Source organism: Schistocerca piceifrons, chromosome 2, assembly GCF_021461385.2.
Source record: "Schistocerca piceifrons isolate TAMUIC-IGC-003096 chromosome 2, iqSchPice1.1, whole genome shotgun sequence".
NCBI lineage: Eukaryota > Metazoa > Arthropoda > Insecta > Orthoptera > Acrididae > Schistocerca > Schistocerca piceifrons.
Genome location: NC_060139.1, coordinates 842,475,320 through 842,494,316, shown reverse-complemented (window position 1 = coordinate 842,494,316; position 18,997 = coordinate 842,475,320). Strand labels below are relative to the sequence as shown.

The 18,997-nt window shown below is 43.0% G+C and overlaps 1 protein-coding gene across 3 annotated transcripts in view; it reads left to right on the top strand.

Moving 5' to 3' along the window:
- The window catches only part of LOC124776757 (long-chain-fatty-acid--CoA ligase 4), a 263,835-nt gene that overhangs the window by 103,262 nt on the left and 141,576 nt on the right, over positions 1-18,997 (top strand). For all 3 annotated transcript variants that reach the window (XM_047251886.1, XM_047251891.1, XM_047251887.1), the window contains exon 2: positions 10,359-10,448. In XM_047251886.1, coding sequence (XP_047107842.1) covers position 10,448 — 1 coding nt within the window. In that variant the 5' untranslated portion in view covers positions 10,359-10,447. The remainder of the gene's footprint in view (positions 1-10,358; positions 10,449-18,997) is intronic.

The window sequence follows — 18,997 nt, the reverse complement described above, 5'->3', positions numbered from 1 at the left end:
TCTCCCTCTACGATTTTTAGCCTCCACGCTGCCCTCCAATGCTAAATTTGTGATCCCTTGATGCCTCAGGACAAGTCCTACCAACCGATCCCTTCTTCTAATCAAGTTGTACCACAAACTTCTCTTCTCCCCAATCATATTCAACACCTCCTCATTAGTTACGTGATCTACCCACCTAATCTTCAACATTCTTCTGTAGCACCGCATTTCGAAAGCTTCTATTCTCTTCTTGTCCAAACTATTTATTGTCCATGTTTCACTTCCATACGTGGCTACACTCCATACAAATACTTTCAGAACGACTTCCTGACACTTAAATCTATACTCGATGTTAACAAATTTCTCTTCTTCAGAAAAGCTTTCCTTGCCACTGCCAGTCTACATTTTATATCCTCTCTACTTCGACCATCATCAGTTATTTTGTTCCCCAAATAGCAAAACTCCTTTACTACTTTAAGCGTCTCATTTCCTAATCTAATTCCCGCAGCATCACCCGACTTAATTCGACTACATTCCATTATCCTCGTTTTACTTTTGTTGATGTTCATCTTATATCCTCCTTTCAAGGCACTGTCCATTCCGTTCAACTGCTCTTCCAAGTCCTTTGCTGTCTCTGACAGAATTACAATGTCATCGGCGAACCTCAAAGTTTTTATTTCTTCTCCCTGGATTTTAATACCTACTCCAAATTTTTCTTTTGTTTCCTTTACTGCTTGCTCAATATACAGATAGAATAACATCGGAGGAAGGCTAAAACCCTGTCTCGCTCCCTTCCCAACCACTGCTTCCCTTTCATGCCCCTCGACTCTTATAACTGCCATCTGGTTTCTGTACAAATTGTAAATAGCCTTTCGCTCCCTGTATTTTACCCCTGCCGCCTTTAGAATTTGAAAGAGAGTATTCCAGTCAACATTGTCAAAAGCTTTCTGTAAGTCTACAAATGCTAGAAACGTAGGTTTGCCTTTCCTTAATCTTTCTTCTAAGGTAAGTCGTAAGGTCAGTACTGCCTCACCTGTTCCAGCATTTCTACGGAATCCAAGCTGATCTTCCCCGAGGTCGGCTTCTACCAGTTTTTCCATTCGTCTGTAAATAATTCGCGTTAGTATTTTGCAGCTGTGGCTTATTAAACTGATAGTTCGGTAATTTTCACATCTGTCAACACCTGCTTTCTTTGGGATTGGAATTATTATATTCTTCTTGAAGTCTGAGGGTATTTCGCCTGTCTCATACATCTTGCTCACCAGATGGTAGGGTTTTGTCAGAACTGGCTCTCCCAAGGCCGTCAGTAGTTCCAATGGAATGTTGTCTACTCCCCGGGCCTTGTTTCGACTCAGGTCTTTCAGTGCTCTGTCAAACTCTTCACGCAGTATCGTATCTCCCAATTCATCTTCATCTACATCCTCTTCCATTTCCATAATATTGTCCTCAGGTACATTGCCCTTGTATAGACCCTCTATATACTCCTTCCACCTTTCCGCTTTCCCCTCTTTGCTTGGAACTGGGTTTCCATCTGAACTCTTGATATTCATACAAGTGGCTCTCTTTTCTCCAAAGGTCTCTTTAATTTTCCTGTAGGCTGTATCTATCTTACCCGTAGTGAGATAAGCCTCTACATGCTTACATTTGTCCTCTATCCATGCCTGCTTAACCATTTTGCACTTCCTGTCGATCTCATTTTTGAGACGTTTGTATTCCTTTTTGCCTGCGTTATTTACTTCATTTTTATATTTTCTCCTTTCATCAATTAAATTCAATATTTCTTCTGTTACCCAAGGATTTCTACTAGCCCTCGTCTTTTTACCTACTTGATCCTCTGCTGCCTTCACTACGTCATCCCTCAGAGCTACCCATTCTTCTTCTACTGTATTTCTTTCCCCCATTCCTGTCAATTGTTCCCTTATGCTGTCCCTGAAACTCTGTACAACCTACGGTTTAGTCAGTTTATCCAGGTCCCATCTCCTTAAATTCCCACCTTTTTGCAATTTCTTCAGTTTTAATCTACAGTTCATAACCAATAGATTGTGGTCAGAGTCCACATCTGCTCCTGGAAATGTCATAAAATTTAAAACCTGGTTCCTAAATCTCTGTCTTACCACTATATAATCTATCTGATACCTTTTAGTATCTCCAGGATTCTTCCACGTATACAACCTTCTTTTATGATTCTTGAACCAAGTGTTAGCTGTGATTAAGTTATGCTCTGTGCAAAATTCTACCAGACGGCTTCCTTTTTGATTTCTTAGCCCCAATCCATATTCACCTACTATGTTTCCTTCTCTCCCTTTTCCAACACTCGAATTCCAGTCACCCATGACTATTAAATTTTCGTCTCCCTTCACAAGCTGAATAATTTCTTTTATTTCATCATACATTTCTTCAATTTCTTCGTCATCTGCAGAGCTAGTTGGCATATGAACTTGTACGACTGTAGTAGGTGTGGGCTTCGTATCTATCTTGGCCACAATAATGCGTTCACAATGCTGTTTGTAGTAGCTATCCATTTCCCTTTTTAAATTTTCTAACCTACCTACCCGATTGAGGGATCTGATATTCCACGCTCCGATCCGTAGAATGCCAGTTTTCTTTCTCCTGATAACGGCGTCCTCTTGAGTAGTCCCCGCCCGGAAATCCAAATGGGGGACTATTTTACCTCCGGAATATTTTACCCAAGAGGACGCCATCATCATTTAACCATACAGTAAAGCTGCATGCCCTCGGGAAAAATTACGGCTGTAGTTTCCCCTTGCTTTCAGCCGTTCGCAGTACCAGCACAGCAAGGCCGTTTTGGTTGGTGTTACAAGGCCAGATCAGTCAATCATCCAGACTGTTGCCCCTGCAACTACTGAAAAGGCTGCTGCCCCTTTTCAGGAACCACACGTTTGCCTGGCCTCTCAACAGATACCCCTCCGTTGTGGTTGCACCTACGGTACGGCTATCTGTATCGTTGAGGCACGCAAGCCTCCCCACCAACGGCAAGGTCCATGGTTCATGGGGGGAGTAAGTCTTGGAAGTGAGAAAACGCAGTTGTAGGATGCACGATACAAGAGGTTTCAGACCGCCTCCATGTTCTAATGAGAGTGGCTACTGCCGACCGCCTTATATTTTTCTGTAATGGAAAAGGTCTGTTCCGTCGTACACACTGCCTCGCGAGAGCAATTGAGAAACTGGCTGAGCAGATAGACAGCGAAATTTATACTCAAGCCTCTGAAGTGGCGTCACATCAAAAGGCGTCCACCAGGTAGAGACCCCACACTAAGTATACACTAACGGAAAATAATTGCAACACCAAGAAGTTGTGCGACACAAACAAAACTTTATAGGCACGTTTCTACACCTGAAAGATGAGGTCTATTCGGATTTCGCCCGAGTCGCATAAGAGTGACGGTAATAGCGAAACTCAAGGCTGCTTTAAAGACACGAGGTAACGGTTGTGAGCTTTTGTTACCCTTGATATTCGACGTGGTGAGTTGATGTTAGTCAAGAATGCATTTAAGGTGACAAAGACGCCATTATCAACACCTCACTGAGTTTGAACGAGGTCGTGTAACATGGTTACGAGAAGCTGGATGTTCCTTCTACGATATTGCAGAAAGACTTGGCAGGAATGTAGCCACGATACAAAATTACTTGCAGTGGCGATCACGAGACTGTACGGTCACAAGAATACCGCGCTCTGGACGCCCTCGTGGAACTGCCAAGAGGGAATACCATCGTGTTCGGCGTATGACTCTCAGGCATCGTGCTGAATCTTCAGCAACAATTGGCCCCACAGTGATCAACTAGTTCCTACAGATCGGTCACTTCAAGGACCGCTCCTAACTAGACGCCGTGTGGTGTGCATTTCACTAATCCCAAAACCACCGCCGCCTTTTGCGACTTCGGTTGTGTCAAGCGAGAGCTCATTGAAGTGTAGGGTTGAGGACTGTTGTGTTTACTGATGAAATCTGGTTCTGCCTCGATGCCAGTGATGCCCTCGTATTGGTTAGGAGAAGACTAGGTAAGGCCCACAACCAACCTGTCTGTGTGCTAGACTAACTGGAGCTACCCATGGAGTTACGGTCCAGGGTGCGATTTCGTATGACAGAAGGGGCAGTCCTGTGATTATCCCGCACCCTAACTGCAAAATTGCACGCCAGTCACGTGATTCGACATGTCATGCTGTCACTCATCAACAGTATTTCAGGGAGTGTTTTCCAACAGGATAACGCGCGCACACATAGCGCTTTTGTAACCCGACAATCTCCACAGCGTGAGAGCCGGCCGCCGTGGACGATCGGTTCTAGGCGCTTCAGTCTGGAACCACGCGACCGCTGCGGTCGCAGGTTCGATCCTGCTCGGGCATGGATGTGTGTGATGTCCTTAGGTTGGTTAGGTTTAAGTATTTCTAAGTTCTAGGGGACTGATGACCTCAGATGTTAAGTCCCATAGTGCTCAGAGACATTTGAACAACAGCGTGTCGACATGTTGCCTTGTCCTGCTCGTTCACAAGGTCTGTCTCCAGTCGAGTACATACGAGACATCATAGGAAGAAAACTCTAGCATCATCCACAAGCAGCATTAATTGCTCTGTGTTGACCGACAAGTGTCACAGGCGTGAAACACTATCCCACAAACTGACATCCGGCAAGTATACAACGCAATGCATGAACTTTTGCATGATTGCATTCAACATTCTGCCGGTTATACTATTTATTAATGTACTAGCATCTCACATCTGCAATTGGCTTATCTCGAACATACATTAACCTGTGATATTGCAATGTTAATCACTTAAATATGTTCAAAAATGGTTCAAATGGCTCTGAGCGCTATGGGACTTAACATCTGTGGTCATCAGTCCCCTAGAACTTAGAACTACTTAAACCTAACTAAGCTAAGGACATCACACACATCCATGCCCGAGGCAGGATTCGAACCTGCGACCGTAGCGGTCACGCGGTTCCAGACTGAAGCGCCTAGAACCGCTCGGCCACACCGACCGGCTTTAAATATGTTACCCAGACGAACGTATTCCGCAATTTCATTACTCTACATTAATTATTTTTTGGTGCTGTGATTTTTGTCCGTCAGTATATTTATCGCTGCGAATTTTATTTTATTTATTTCTGATAGTTTACAGAAAATTGGAAGTCAAAATTTTAAAAAAGCGCTTTTTTTTATAAAATCTTGCCAAAGTGTAGTGGTACTCTTGACGCCATTCGCATCACTGGGGATACACCCTTTTTGCCTATTTCCAGTAACCTTTTCGTTTATGTCAAATATTTTCATTCCATCTTAATATCTGTATTTACTTCATAACCTAACTTTGTGTATCCTGCTACGTTCCTGACGAATTTCATTTCGTCTGCCTGTTATCTTGTTTTCTCTCGCTCTCTTTCCTTTTTTCCATTACTCAATATTCATTCCCATACACCAATTTTCCCACTGCTCTTTATATATACATTGATGGAATTGTACGGCTATGTAAAATGGAACTACAGAATTATACGTAAGACTTATTTAGCAAAATGTTGTAAGTGGTAATAAAAAGTTTTCGTTTGAGGGCGTTGCTGCAGCTTATATCAAGTAGTGCGTCTCCGATGGGTGTATATAAGCACCGAAGGGCGTTGCTGCAGCTTATATCAAGTAGTGCGTCTCCGATGGGTGTATATAAGCACCGAAATGTAGGCAAGGGACTAGCGTAGCAATCGTGTCATTCCGATATGTGTGCGGTCAGTACGGAAACTTGACCTATGGCGACATTATTACCAAATGCGTTCAAACAGGACTAACATGCTTTCCTTTCGTGGCTGCCGAAGGACAAACGCCGGTAGACACCCATCGGAAAATGAAGAATGTGTATGGGGCAGCATGTCTGCTGAAAGCCCCTGTCCCAAGAATGTCAAGAACCAGCCACCTCCAGAATGAGATTTTCACTCTGCAACGGAGTGTGCCCTGATATGAAATTTCCTGGCAGATTAAAACTGTGTGCCGGACCGAGACTCGAACTCGGGACCTTTGCCTTTCGCGGGCAAGTGCTCTACCAACTGAGCTACCCAAGCACGACTCGCGCCCCGTCCACACAGCTTTACAGTTTGGAGGGTAGGAGGCGACATATTGGCAGAAGTAAAGCTGTGAGGACGGGGCCCGAGTCGTGCTTGGGTAGCTCAGTTGGTAGAACACTTGCCCGCAAAAAGCAAAGGTCCCGAGTTCGAGTCTCGGTCCGGCACACAGTTTTAATCTGCCAGGAAGGTTCAAACCAGCCACCTGCTGGAAAAAGTGATGCGCACCCTCTTCTTTAATTGCGAGAGCCCATTGCTCATTTATTTCAAGGAACCTGGTGTCTCTATCCCTGGGGAACGATACTGCGCAACACTGGAAAAATTACGGCAAATTAAGGCAAAATGCCCGATAAGAAAAACAGCGACAAGAGGTGTTGCTGCTTCATTATAACACACCGCCCCATATCGCAAATGTCGTAACGCAGAACTTACGCCATCTCAAGTGGGAGAGACGTCCTCTCTGTCTTCTTCCGGTTGGCCTCCATTCAAAAATCTTTTTAGTTGTTCTTCCAGTATCCATCCTGAGGACATGCCCTAGCCAGGCTGTTCGTTTACTTTTTATAATGCTTACGATATCAGCTCATTGTATGAGGCGATCCAGCTTAGTATTCGTCGTAGATATCCAGAAACTATTATTACCCCGAACTGCCCCATAGATCTTGCGCAGCCCTCTACATTCAGATATCCTGAGCTGCTGCTCATCAACACTCGCTAGCGTCCATGCTTCGCATCCTTAGGTTACAACTGTTCTGATCATGACCTTACATAGTTGCAGCTTCGGCTGCCTTTTAATAGCATAAGAGACCAACAATTTCTTAAACGTGGGGAAGCATCTATTACTACTTAGAATGCGCAGTTTTATTTCAGTTGAGATGGAACTTGTGCTGTTAATATTAGATCCCAAATAGTCAAAGTTCTGCACATGTTGCCAGCATATAGGGATCATATCTCATAACTGAACTGTACACACTGGCCCTCTTCTATTTTCTTCAAACTTACAGGATTTGAAGGTCAGTGCCTGGACAGCAGTTTCCGAAAACAGTAGGAAGAATTTCTGCAAGACTGGAAATCGTACTTGGTGGTCGATTTAGTTCAGAAATACTTTTCTTCTGCCCTAATGAGAGGACTGTTACATAAGTAAACGTCCGAAAAAGGAGGCACGCATATATAGACTGTATTCTTTTTTTAAACAGCTGACGAATGGTTTGACATAACTCTTATTACGTATGCCTTTATGTGTGAGAACAACTTGAGCGTAATACACTGACATATGTAGCAACATATATTCTAGCGAAGCTTACAGAGATTGTACAAGCAGCCGGAGTCACTCTTTGTACTTTGATCTGCCGCGGACAAGCGTACAGAGTCCGAAAGACTAATCTCTCGGTTCTGAGCTATAAACAGAGAGAAAAAGTCACAGATAATGTTCAGACCTTTATTCCGCTCTGTGGAAAAAGTAACGGATCTCATCTTGTTTGTGAGGCAGTACGTTGCTTTGACGCTAATATCGTTGAGTGTTGGACAGAGAAGAGAATGTGATAGCAGAAAACGATTATTTGCAATCTTTCTCTGAAGGGTAACGTGATCCAGCACGGAGCATCGTCTGCGTGCTTTCGGCAATCACAGTATCACCAGATGGCTAACTGGAAAAGGAATATTTTGTGTTAAATGTCCCTTGGACGTGGAGGTTATCAGTAGAGGCTCGGTCAGGGGCACACTGGACTCTCATTCGGGAGGACGGCGGTTCACATCCTGGTTCGTCCATTCAAATTTAGATTTTCCGTTATTTCACGAAATCGTTTGAGGTAAATGCTGGGATGGTTCCTTTAAAGGGCAAGGCCGATTTCCTTCCACATCCTTTCAACATTCTGAGGTTGTGATCCGTCTCTAATGACCTCATTGTCGATGGAACGTTAAACACTGGTCTTCATTTCTTCGGACTGCAGAAAGGATAGAGGAGGAACTTGGCCAAGCCGTTTTCAAAGGAACTGACCCGGCATTTGCCTGAAGTGATTTGTAGAAATAACGGAAAATCTAAATATCTGTAGCTGGAAGAGAATTTGAACTGCTATCTTCCCAAGTGCGAGTCCGTTGTCTTAACCGGTGCATAACTTCGCTAGGTGACAGCTAACAGAACAACTAACTTGAAAGAGAAATTCTTTGGGGGTACCCCATCCGATCGATAACGAGACAGTCACCCCTAGTCATTTATTTCGTTGGTTAAGAGCTACACTCAGAGAATGTGACGAAAATGCCACACGGGAGCCATACACCACACCACCACACGGAATGACGAACGAGGCGTTTGCGGAAGAAATTTATGAACTGTGCCTTTGCGCCTACATTAATGACTTTTGCAAGCACTCTGATGACGTAATTTTTCAAGTAGAACATGTCTTCTCCTTTCCGATAGCAGGGTTGGAATGAATATTATTTAATGTTGCCCTCTTCCTACCTACTTGTCAACTACAGATTAATGTTAAGAATACCTGAAGATGTGCCGTCACACCCACCTTATAATAACCTAGCTGAGTAGCCGGGATCGCCCGGGTATGTATTTATTCCAATCTTTTAGGAGCCCATCCCCTCCTCCCCCCCCCCCCTCTCTGACCCTCTCCTCTCTTTACATAGATTATGCTCTTCCCCCTTCACTCTGTATGTCTGTTCCTCTCTCCTGTCTGTTCAACAGCTCTTCCTGCCGCCCTCTCTTTGTCCATCACCACGTTATCATTTCCACCCCTGTAGGATGCTGGTGGCTCTCACCCCCACAGTATTTCTTTCCTGACAGCAACTAACATGTATAGCAAGTTTGGTTGAAATCGATCCAGAGTCTCTTGCTTCCCGCAGCTTTGCCCGGCTTAGCACAAGTCTCATATGTTTTATCTATATTTATCATATTTTATACATATTTGTGCACGTATTTCACCTGTATCTCTAGCGAATTTCACTCTGCGTTTCGCTTTCATGCAGCTCAGTGTTTATCTCCTGAACTATGTGTCGTACAACTTGATATTTTTGCTGGTGCATTCAGCGGTATATGTGAATATTGTTTGCAAAACGTGTTGCGAATGGAATTTGTAGTGAAGAAGTAGTAAATTAAAATGTCTGGCCTGATGCGGCAATTTTACTGCGTGAACAGCGAAAAGTGAATAAGCGATAAACTGTTTTCCTTTGATAATTTTGAGGGGGTGTCAGCGAGAAAAAGTCTCTCACAGGTTTGAAATCGCGTGTAAAATTTGTTGCAGGTCACTAAGTGCTCTCATTCTCGCATACTGGATGAATATAATCTGGCTATCTGCGCGTCGTTAGCTATACTTCCCCCTCCCGCCCCTCCACATGATGCCGGGGGGGGGGGGGGGGCGGGCGAGAGGGGGAAAGGTGATATGATTTGCAGTGATGATTATCAGGAATCAAACTCGGAAATGGTAACTGAAAATCAAGCAATACAGAAAATAACTTACGCAGTTATTCAAAGTGTTAACATGTCTAAGCAGGCCAATGTAATTTGAAAATAAAAGTAATTTACAGTGTTTTTCTAGATTGCAGATTATGTTATTGTACTTCTTGACCATAAATACTTTGTCCAAGAACACGATACATTATCAAACTGGAGAATTTTTTTCCGCTGAAGCACTGCAGGAACGTTAACAGCTATTGTGACAAGCATTCGCTGTTAGTTTAGTTGCGATGATTAATCTCGAGAAAAATTCTGTCACACTATATAAGTTTTCGTGTTGGTATACTGTATAGAGTTTAACACCCCTTCGGCGCAGAAGTAATAGAAAAGGAGTGCTGATTCGTAGTGAATAAGGATGGGAAGGAAACCTTTTGCCCAAGTCGTGTATAGATACTGCAGAAAATCAAACGCCGGATGACTGGACGGGATTTTTAACACTGATCCTCCAGTGTAAGAATCCCAGGTAATGTCCGTTCTAGCACCTCTTAAAATGCATACATATTAGCGTGTCATAGTTAGCGCGTATTTCATTGACTGTCTTTGGATGTGAATCGCCGGCCGGAGTAGTCGAGCGGTTCTGGGCGCTACAGTCTGGAACCGCGCGACCGCTACGGTCGCAGGTTCGAATCCTGCCTCGGGCATGGATGTGTGTGATGTCCTTAGGTCAGTTAGGTTTAAGTAGTTCTAAGTTCTAGGGTACTGGTGACCTCAGAAGTTAAGTCCCATAGTGCTCAGAGCCATTTGAACCGTTTTTGTTTTGTTTTGTTTTTGGATGTGAATCGTTCTAGTTTATCTTTAGCGCATTATTATTCAATACGAGTGAAATATAGCTCGTTCTAATGTGGGCTGGTATGTTACAGGTTTCCTGCACCATTGAAGTGTATCCCTCCAGAAGTGAGACGGGTTTATATTTATTAAGAAACTGAAGGCACTGGAAAATACTTCAAAAAGTGAGTATTGTCATTTGTTGAACTTTAATTTTATTATATACTTATAGATTTGGTTTTGTGACTTGATAGTAATTCTCTTAAGGAAAAATTTGCTGTCAACCCTCACTGTGACTAGGTGCAAAGAGTGTAGTTACGTGTGCTGGAAAGTTCAGATGTAAAAGTTGGTACGTTGCCCGAAAAATATCTTTTGTCGCCCAGAATGTATAGTTTAGCACTTCAAAAACAACTGCAGACTGGAAGAAGACACAAAGGGTAGTAGCAATATTTCCAAATACAACTCCATTTTTCATTTTAGAAGTAATGCTCACCATACACAGTACATACCTTTTCCTCGAAACCGCTTATGAAAACATTTTCCTCCTATATTCTGGTAGGTTACCACCCTGATCTCACGATGTCTGGTGGAGTTCGTCGTCTACAGAATACCTCACATTCTTTTACCCGATTCTTCAGTTGCTCGTCCGTGACAAAAGTACATATAAGAGCGCGCACCCAGAAAGTAAGTTTCCTGGTTGTGTTCCCTTTAAACTAAGCGTATTTAGCCAGGAAAACTGCGCATGCGCAACGGATCTATGACGTGACAGTCAAATGCCGGCCGGACAGATGCCCCAGATGCCAGTACCGCGTCAGCAGTGCCCCGATTTGGCGTCTGTTATTCGTTCTCCCGCCACCTGCGGGGTTCGGTTAGTGATAATGTGCCTTAATGCACCCGTCGAAATTCATCATCAGCTCTGTCAGGTCTAAGAGCAGAACAGCATGAGCAAACAGACGGTGCGTCGCTGGCTTAGGCTTCTGTTCCGAAGATCATCAAAGTGTCCATGATGAAGGGCGCAGCGGGCAATCGTCCCTCTTCAATTATCACCTGATTTAGCTGGTGCGGCAGCGCATCCTGGAGAACCGCCGCTTCACGCTTGCGGAGCTCAGCAGCAATTTTCCGCAGATATCGCGACCTTTTTGCACGAAATTGTCACTAAGCACTTGCTGTTCAAGAAATTGTGTGCCAGGTGGGTGCCGAACATCGTGACACTCAAGCACAAAATGAAACGCTTCAGATCATCCACTGACATTTCTGCAGCGATATCGCGATGACGTCGTCGAGTTCCTCGACAGGATCGTCAAGGGCTGTGAGACGTGGATTTCTCATTTGACCCCGGAAACCGAGCAGCCGTCAATGCATTGGCGTCACAGTGGATCCCGGTCAAGACTAGGTTCAGACACGAACTCGGGACGTTTGCCTGTAGCGGGCAAGTGCTCTACCAACTGAGCTACCTAAGCCCCATCCTCACAGCTTCACTTCTGCCAGTACCTCGTCTCCTACCTTCCAAACTCAGTTGGTAGAGCACTTTCCCGTCAAAGGCAAAGGTCCCGAGTTCGAATCTCGGTCCGGCACACAGTTTTAATCTGCCAGGAAGTTTCATATCAGCACACACTCCGCTGCAGAGTGAAAATCTCATTCTGGAAACATCCCCCGGCTGTGGCTAAGCCATGTCTCCGCAGTATCCTTTCTTTCAGGAGTGCCAGTTCTGCAAGGTTCGCAGGAGAGCTTCTGTAAAGTTAGGAAGGTAGGAGACGAGGTACTGGCAGAAATGAAGCTACGAGGACGGGGCGTGAGTCGTGCTTGGGTAGCTCAGTTGGTAGAGCACTTGCCCGCGAAAGGCAAAGGTCCCGAGTTCGAGTCTCGGTTCGGCACACAGTTTTAATCTGCCAGGAAGTTTCATTTCAGCGCACACTCCGGTGCAGAGTGAAAATCTCATTCTAGGTTCGGACAGACTGTGTCGATGCAGAATGTGATGTGCACGGTGTTCTGGGACAGCAAGGGCATTCTGCTCAACGACTTCCTGCCCAGAGCTGGAACAGTGAACGCTGGCCGTTTCTGTGAAACAATGCGGGATCTTCAAGGTGCTATTCAGAACAAGAGATGTGGAATGTTTACTGCTGGTGTTGTGCTGCTCCATGACAATATGGCTGGGCACACAGCAACTGTTTTGCAGAAGTCCGGCTGGGATCTTTTTAATCATCCAGCATACAGTCCCATTCACAGATGGACTTCTGCGGCACAGGAATAAAAAATTTGATCCCGCGATATGACAAGTGTTCCAGTTTTTGTGGCGATTATGTCGAAAAATAGCTCAAACATTGCTGTACCTGCTGTCAGTAAAGCTTTCTAAGTAGCTGTGTTTTATTTGTATTAAAAAAAAAAACGGAAACTTACTTTCTGGATGCACCTCAATAGAATCAGGAGTACTCTGAGGAAATCACGGTATATTCGAAGCTTAATACAGTTCACATTTTGATTCACGGCTTTACGGAATTATCACCCGACCTGACGCAGGCATTCTTCCGTGTATTACTTCCCTATGTTGGTTAAAGACTAGCAACGTTTCTTTCTTCTCTTTTTCAGACAAGATTGTCTTACTGCAACGCATCAGCTGAACTCCTTTTTCAGGTTCAAGTTTCTTGCTTGGTGTTTCTATTTTAATGTAACAGCAATAAAGCTGGCTTTCATCAATTGCAACATTGCTAATAACTCGGCAGTTTGCCATTAGAAGTTAGAAGTTTTTGAAAGATCCCTTCTCTTTTGAGAGAGACAAGACAACAGATACAAGTGTAATGCGTGCAAGAAAAGAACTCCCACACTTTAAAGTGGTCTATGGAATGGTGAACACCCATCTGTCTTTCATCCACTAGTAAAGGTACTGCAACAAGATATGTAATTTTTCAGTGATCGATGAAGAAGGTGTAGGTGAGCGCCGTTCAGGTTTAAATTATCTTTCTCAAATACTCTGTGCCACCTCTAAAAACTGATCCATTGTCAGCCTTTGAGAAAAATAAACAAACACTTCTGTTAGTCCCCATTGTTTCATTGCAACAGTAGTACTGTGGTATGAAAAGTATTTTCCAAATGCTGCAGACAGTTCCTCGACTCAGCGATAAACAACCAGCTCTTGAGAAGACCTGCACAGCGTAACTTAACGCCACTTGCTTTTATTCCAGTACAATATCGCCCCATACGTTGCACGTAAAGACCACGAAGATAAGATACGAGAAATTAGGGCTCATAGGAGGCATACAGTCATTTTTCCCTCGTTCTGTTTGCGAGTGGAACAGAAAAGGAAATGGCAAGTACTGGTACGGGGTAGTCCCCGCCACATATCGTACTGTGGCTTGCGGAGTATCGGTGTAGATATGGATATTTCTCTCTCCGCCAGTTGTAGCTTAACTGGTGACAATAGTTGGGGCTCTTGACCATTGGATATGCATGGACAAATGTCACCGTACAAATGTAGCAGGTCATGTCTTGTCGATCAGCAGCTTGACAACGAAAAACTTACCTATTACTGTTCATACATTCATTGCTCTTCTGCCTTCGTCCGTACAAAATAATGCAACCCAGTAATTTTGCACCTGTGGTGCAATAGTGTCAGATATAAAGAGAACTCATTTCCATGCATTAAGAAATAAAAAATACTAACCTTAAGCAGCGTAATTCAGGCAGTAAGCAAACAGGTACGCTCCTTCTGTAGTGTCTAATAACAGCATGGCTGGAAATAATTGGAAACTCAGCACAGAGTAATATTTGGAATGCAGATGGTCTGACATTTGGTTTCATAGGCAAAAATATTTTTCGCTCGACCATGTGAACATTATATTTCTAAAGTCGCTGCCACCATGACAGGGTAGTGATCGCCCACGACCGTTTATTCATTGTGGCCACCGAGGGCCGAATCGAATCGTTCGCCATAGTAGACAGCGACGGTGCAACAGAAATTACATTAGTGAAGGCCAGAGTTGTAAAATTACCATAGGCTACAGTAGAGTATCGTAATCAAGCGAAGACTAGGGTAATTTTCCTGGTAGCTTTGGTCAGTTAAGGTCATACCCACATTACCTGTGCGTTAGGCGTGTTGCATACCTGTCGTGCGTTACCTCATAATGTTCGCTTCCCTTGCGTACGTGATAAGTGTTTTACCAGATTCCCCTGAAAACCGGAAGCAGTGAACAATCTAGAAGCTGAGTGAAGATATAAGGAGAGTCGGATCACCTGTGGAACTTTTTTCTCCTACAATGTTATCCTCCAGTCTGTTATTGAAAAGTAAACAGTATTCGTAGCAAAATTGAAATTGTCAATGTTTAATTTAGAATGTAGTCGAAAATTGTTGATTTTTAGTGTGAAACAGAAGGATGTTGTAGTAAAAATAGTGAAACCGCACGGTTTTATCGCTAGAAAAAGCAATTTCCTCAACAAAAAGGTAAAATAAAAGAAAACCTGCAGAACAAAAATACATAAAAAATCGCTTCAGTACTGCGTCGAACTTATATCAAACACTTTTCTGTTACTCATAAACAACTTTTGCATTTATCAGTAAACTCTTGTCTTTGATTATGATGAAGAACATTCAGTTGAGTACAAAATAACAACAGTAAAAGTGCAGAAGTTACGCAGTTAACTAATTTTTATTACTTATAAAACGCAATTTATATTCTGTAAGGATATAAAGTACAGAGTGGGCTAACACTGCAGTTCTAATTGTGTGCAAAACAAACAACAAAAGACAAAAGGGAAAAGTTGTCAGCTCCTAATTTCTCTCTTACACATTCAATTATGTTTCTTTCCCTACCAGCACTATAGATAATCCTACCATTTACTACGCTATTTATGTTGTATACCAAAACTACCAAACCGTAGTTTATGTTGAGCGCAACGCTATTGAAGACAAAGGAAGGGGAGGGTGCAGATACGTATCAGAGAATCATTATAGCTCCAATTGCAGTAGCCTGCACTTCGTTTGAGCACGAAATTACTCGAAAAATGTAATTCAGCTTGATGACTGGAGATTTCATTTTGGGATGAATTGTTTGGATACGTCGTTTGTTAGAATCTGTAACCATAATCGTATCTGTCAGTAATACTTCCTGCAGCCGTATAGTGTGTCTGAAATATAACAGAATGAGTCTTTAGGCAATGATGATGGCCTCCTGATAGCATTAAACGTTCTAAAGTTACTTTTTTCAGAGAACTGAGTTTTCGTTTCGAATCTTTGTGGGATGCGTGTACCTTACCAATGATGGTACGATTTCAGGATGCCAATGCGCAAAATTACCCGGTCTTGTCGTTTGGAGTTTGTTTGAAGAGGATTCAACGAATTATTTTTAAGATATAGCCTAATCGAAACCCTTTACGATATGATTCGTGTGCCTATTCTTGTCGATAGCAAATATCTTCACAGCCACACTATTAAAGGTTGCTGTAGATACGGAAATATTGAAAGCACATTTTCCAGAACGTAGAGAAAACTTTTGACAATGTTGACTGGAATACTCTCTTTGAAATTCAGAAAGTAGCAGAGTAAAAAACAGGGAGCGAAAGACTGTTTAAAATATGTGCAGAAGCCAGACGGCAGTGACAAAAATCGAGGGACATGAAAAGGAAATGTTATTCTATCTTTACACTGAACAAGCGGTAAAGGAAACAAAAGAAAAATTTGGAGTAGGAATTAGAGTTCTTGGAGAAGAAATAAAAACTTTGAGATTTGACGATGACATTGTAAATGACTTGGAAGAGCAGCTGAACGGAATGGACAGTGCGTTGAAAGCTGGGTATGAGATAAACTTCAACAATAGCAGAACAAGGTTAATGGAATGTAGTCGAATTAAATCAGGTGATTCTGAGAGAACTAGATTAGGAAATGAGACACAGTAGTAGATGAGTTTTGCTATTTTGGCAGCAAAATAACTAATGATGGACGAAGTGGAGGGAATATAAAATCTAGACCAGCAATAGCAAGAAAAGCTTTCCTGAACAAGAGAAATTTGCTAACATTGGATATAGATTTAAGTGTTAGGAAGTCTTTTTCTGAAAGGATTTGTATAGAGTGTAGTCAGGTATGGAAGTGAAACATGGATGATAAGCTGTTGAAATAAGCAGAGAATAGAATCTTTTGAAATGTGGTGCTACAGAAGAATGCTGAAGATTGGATGGGCAGGTCACGTGACTAATGAGGTGGTACTGGCAAGGGGTGGCCACGACGTTGACTCCACAGATTTGTTTCAAACGTTGTACACCTTTAGTAGGCCACTAAAACAACATAATGTGCAAATATTCTGGCAATTCCGAGAAAATCGCAAGAAAACATTTACGTTTCTATTACGTAACTGATGTGTCTGTGTGAAGATACCAGCAGTAAGAAGTCGTTGTGGGCAAGCGGTTAGTGTTCGAGCATAGTAAGACAGAATTGAACTAGGCGACGGTTCGAATCCCGCAAACTCTGATTTTTGTAATCTGTGTTAATCACATTATTTAATTTATATGAGATTTGAAAGGTAAAATAACGAAAAAACACGTGTATTTTCATGAAGTTTTAGTAAATTTCATACGTTATTTGACTATTTACTATTTGTTATGAAATTTTCAAGGACGAGGAACAGGCTTGGAAAGCCCAAATCAAACCTCGATAAGTAATGACACTAATGACGTTATTCACCATTAGTAGTACAGGAAGTCACAGTGTGCCACACTTCAAGAGTAATGTACAATTATTCGTCGAATGTGTTCTCGACATCACATTTTGCAGGATGGTATTTGTCATACAGACATCGAAAGCATAAGTTGAAACTACATTTAAATACCCGTGTTTTTTTATTATATTGACTCTCAGATTAAATAATATCACCAGTGATGAAAAGAAAATAGGTTTATAATTAAGTCTGAGCAGGAGTCGAACCGTCGCCTCATACATGTTCGTCTTACAAAACTCGAACGCTAATTACGTGCTCACCATGAACTCTAACGTCTGGCAACTACGCACAGATACATAGCCACATAATAGGCGAGTAAAAGTGCTCTTGCGATTTTCTCGGAATTCCCCCAGTAGTGCACCTTGCTACTTGCACATTGTTGTTGTTGTTGTTGTTGTTGTGGTGGTCTTCAGTCCTGAGACTGGTTTGATGCAGCTCTCCATGCTAAAACATACAGTAGAGCTGCATGCCCTCGGGAAAAATTACGGCTGTAGTTTCCCCTTGCTTTCAACCTTTCGCAGTACCAGCACAGCAAGGCCGTTTTGGTTAGTGTTACAAGGCCAAAACAGTAAATCATCCAGACTGTTGCCCCTGCAACTACTGAAAAGGCTGCTGCCCCTCTTCAGGAACCACACGTTTGTCTGGCCTCTCAACAGATACCCCTCCGTTGTGGTTGCACCTACGGTACGGCTATCTGTATCGCTGAGGCACGCAAGCCTCCCCACCAACGGCAAGGTCCATGGTTCATGGGGGGGGGGGGGGGGGGGGGGGACTTGCACATTATGTTGTTTTAATGGTGTAATAAAAGTGTACAAAGTTTGACGTTAATCTGAGATCCCAACGTCGTGGCCTTTCCTTATGAGTAGAACTGGGGAGAAAAAAAAATTCGTGGCACAACCTGACTAGAAGAAGGGATCGGTTGGTAGGACACAGTCTGAGGCATCAAGGGATCACCAGTTTAGTACTGCTGGAGGGAAGCGTGGAGGTGGGGATGGGGGGAGGTAAAAATTGTAGAGGGAGACCGAGAAATGAATACATTTGACAAATTAAGAAGGATATAAATTACAGTAGTTATTCGGAGATGCACAGGATAGACTAGCATGGAGGGCTGCCTAAAACCAGTCTTCGGACTGAAGGCCACCGCAACAACAACAAATTTTCCAGAAACCTTCGACGTACAGATTCACCAAAAAAAGGGTGTGTGTGTAGTTTGTGGCGTCTTGAAAATCAGCCACGCGTCTAATGAGAACGATCTAACGTTTTGATCGAATTTAATAGCTACTGTCATTTCTTAATAGCTGCAGTCAAACCTTCCGTAAACATGGCTTACAAATACATTATAGTTCTATTCTTTTATCTTGGCGGCTCGCGCATGCCCGCCCAGACGCGGGAGATTGCTGCGTTGTCAGTTGCACACGACGCATGCGCCAATAGAAGCAGCGCCATAGTATAGCATAGTTCGCAAGCTTACGTTTAGGGGGGAGCGCGCAGTTCATGAAGTAAAGCCATCACGGCCGCATTAACCCTTTCGCTGCTACAAAGTCGTGCTCCCTGCATTCCGCGCTGTGCGCGATTTTGTCACTGCACTGCTCGCCTGTGCAGACACATCGTGTTCCGACTGCTTTGACACTCTTATCAATCGATTCCACAAAAACTATTTGGCCCAAAAGTTAGATTTTTACACATCTTCTTGACTGATACCTTCCCCCCATAAATGACTTAATTTTGTTTCGATGTTCAACGCAGTTATTATGCAGCATTAAATATAGTAAACCATTGCACGAAATTTTGAAGAGTTTGCAGAGGTAAAAGTCCATAGAGTATACTTTCCGTATGGTCGATTTTAGTTGCCACAATGTTGAGAATGAAATGTGGAGAAGATACTTAAATTTCATATAAAATTTACTGTATAACAATATCTCATTTAATTTAAGTACGACATAGGTGTCGTATGTAATATTGAGAAATATTCCGTCTTTCGCGACTGTAACAAAAGTTTTATTTACACTGAGCACGTTTGGCTTTATTTTAAA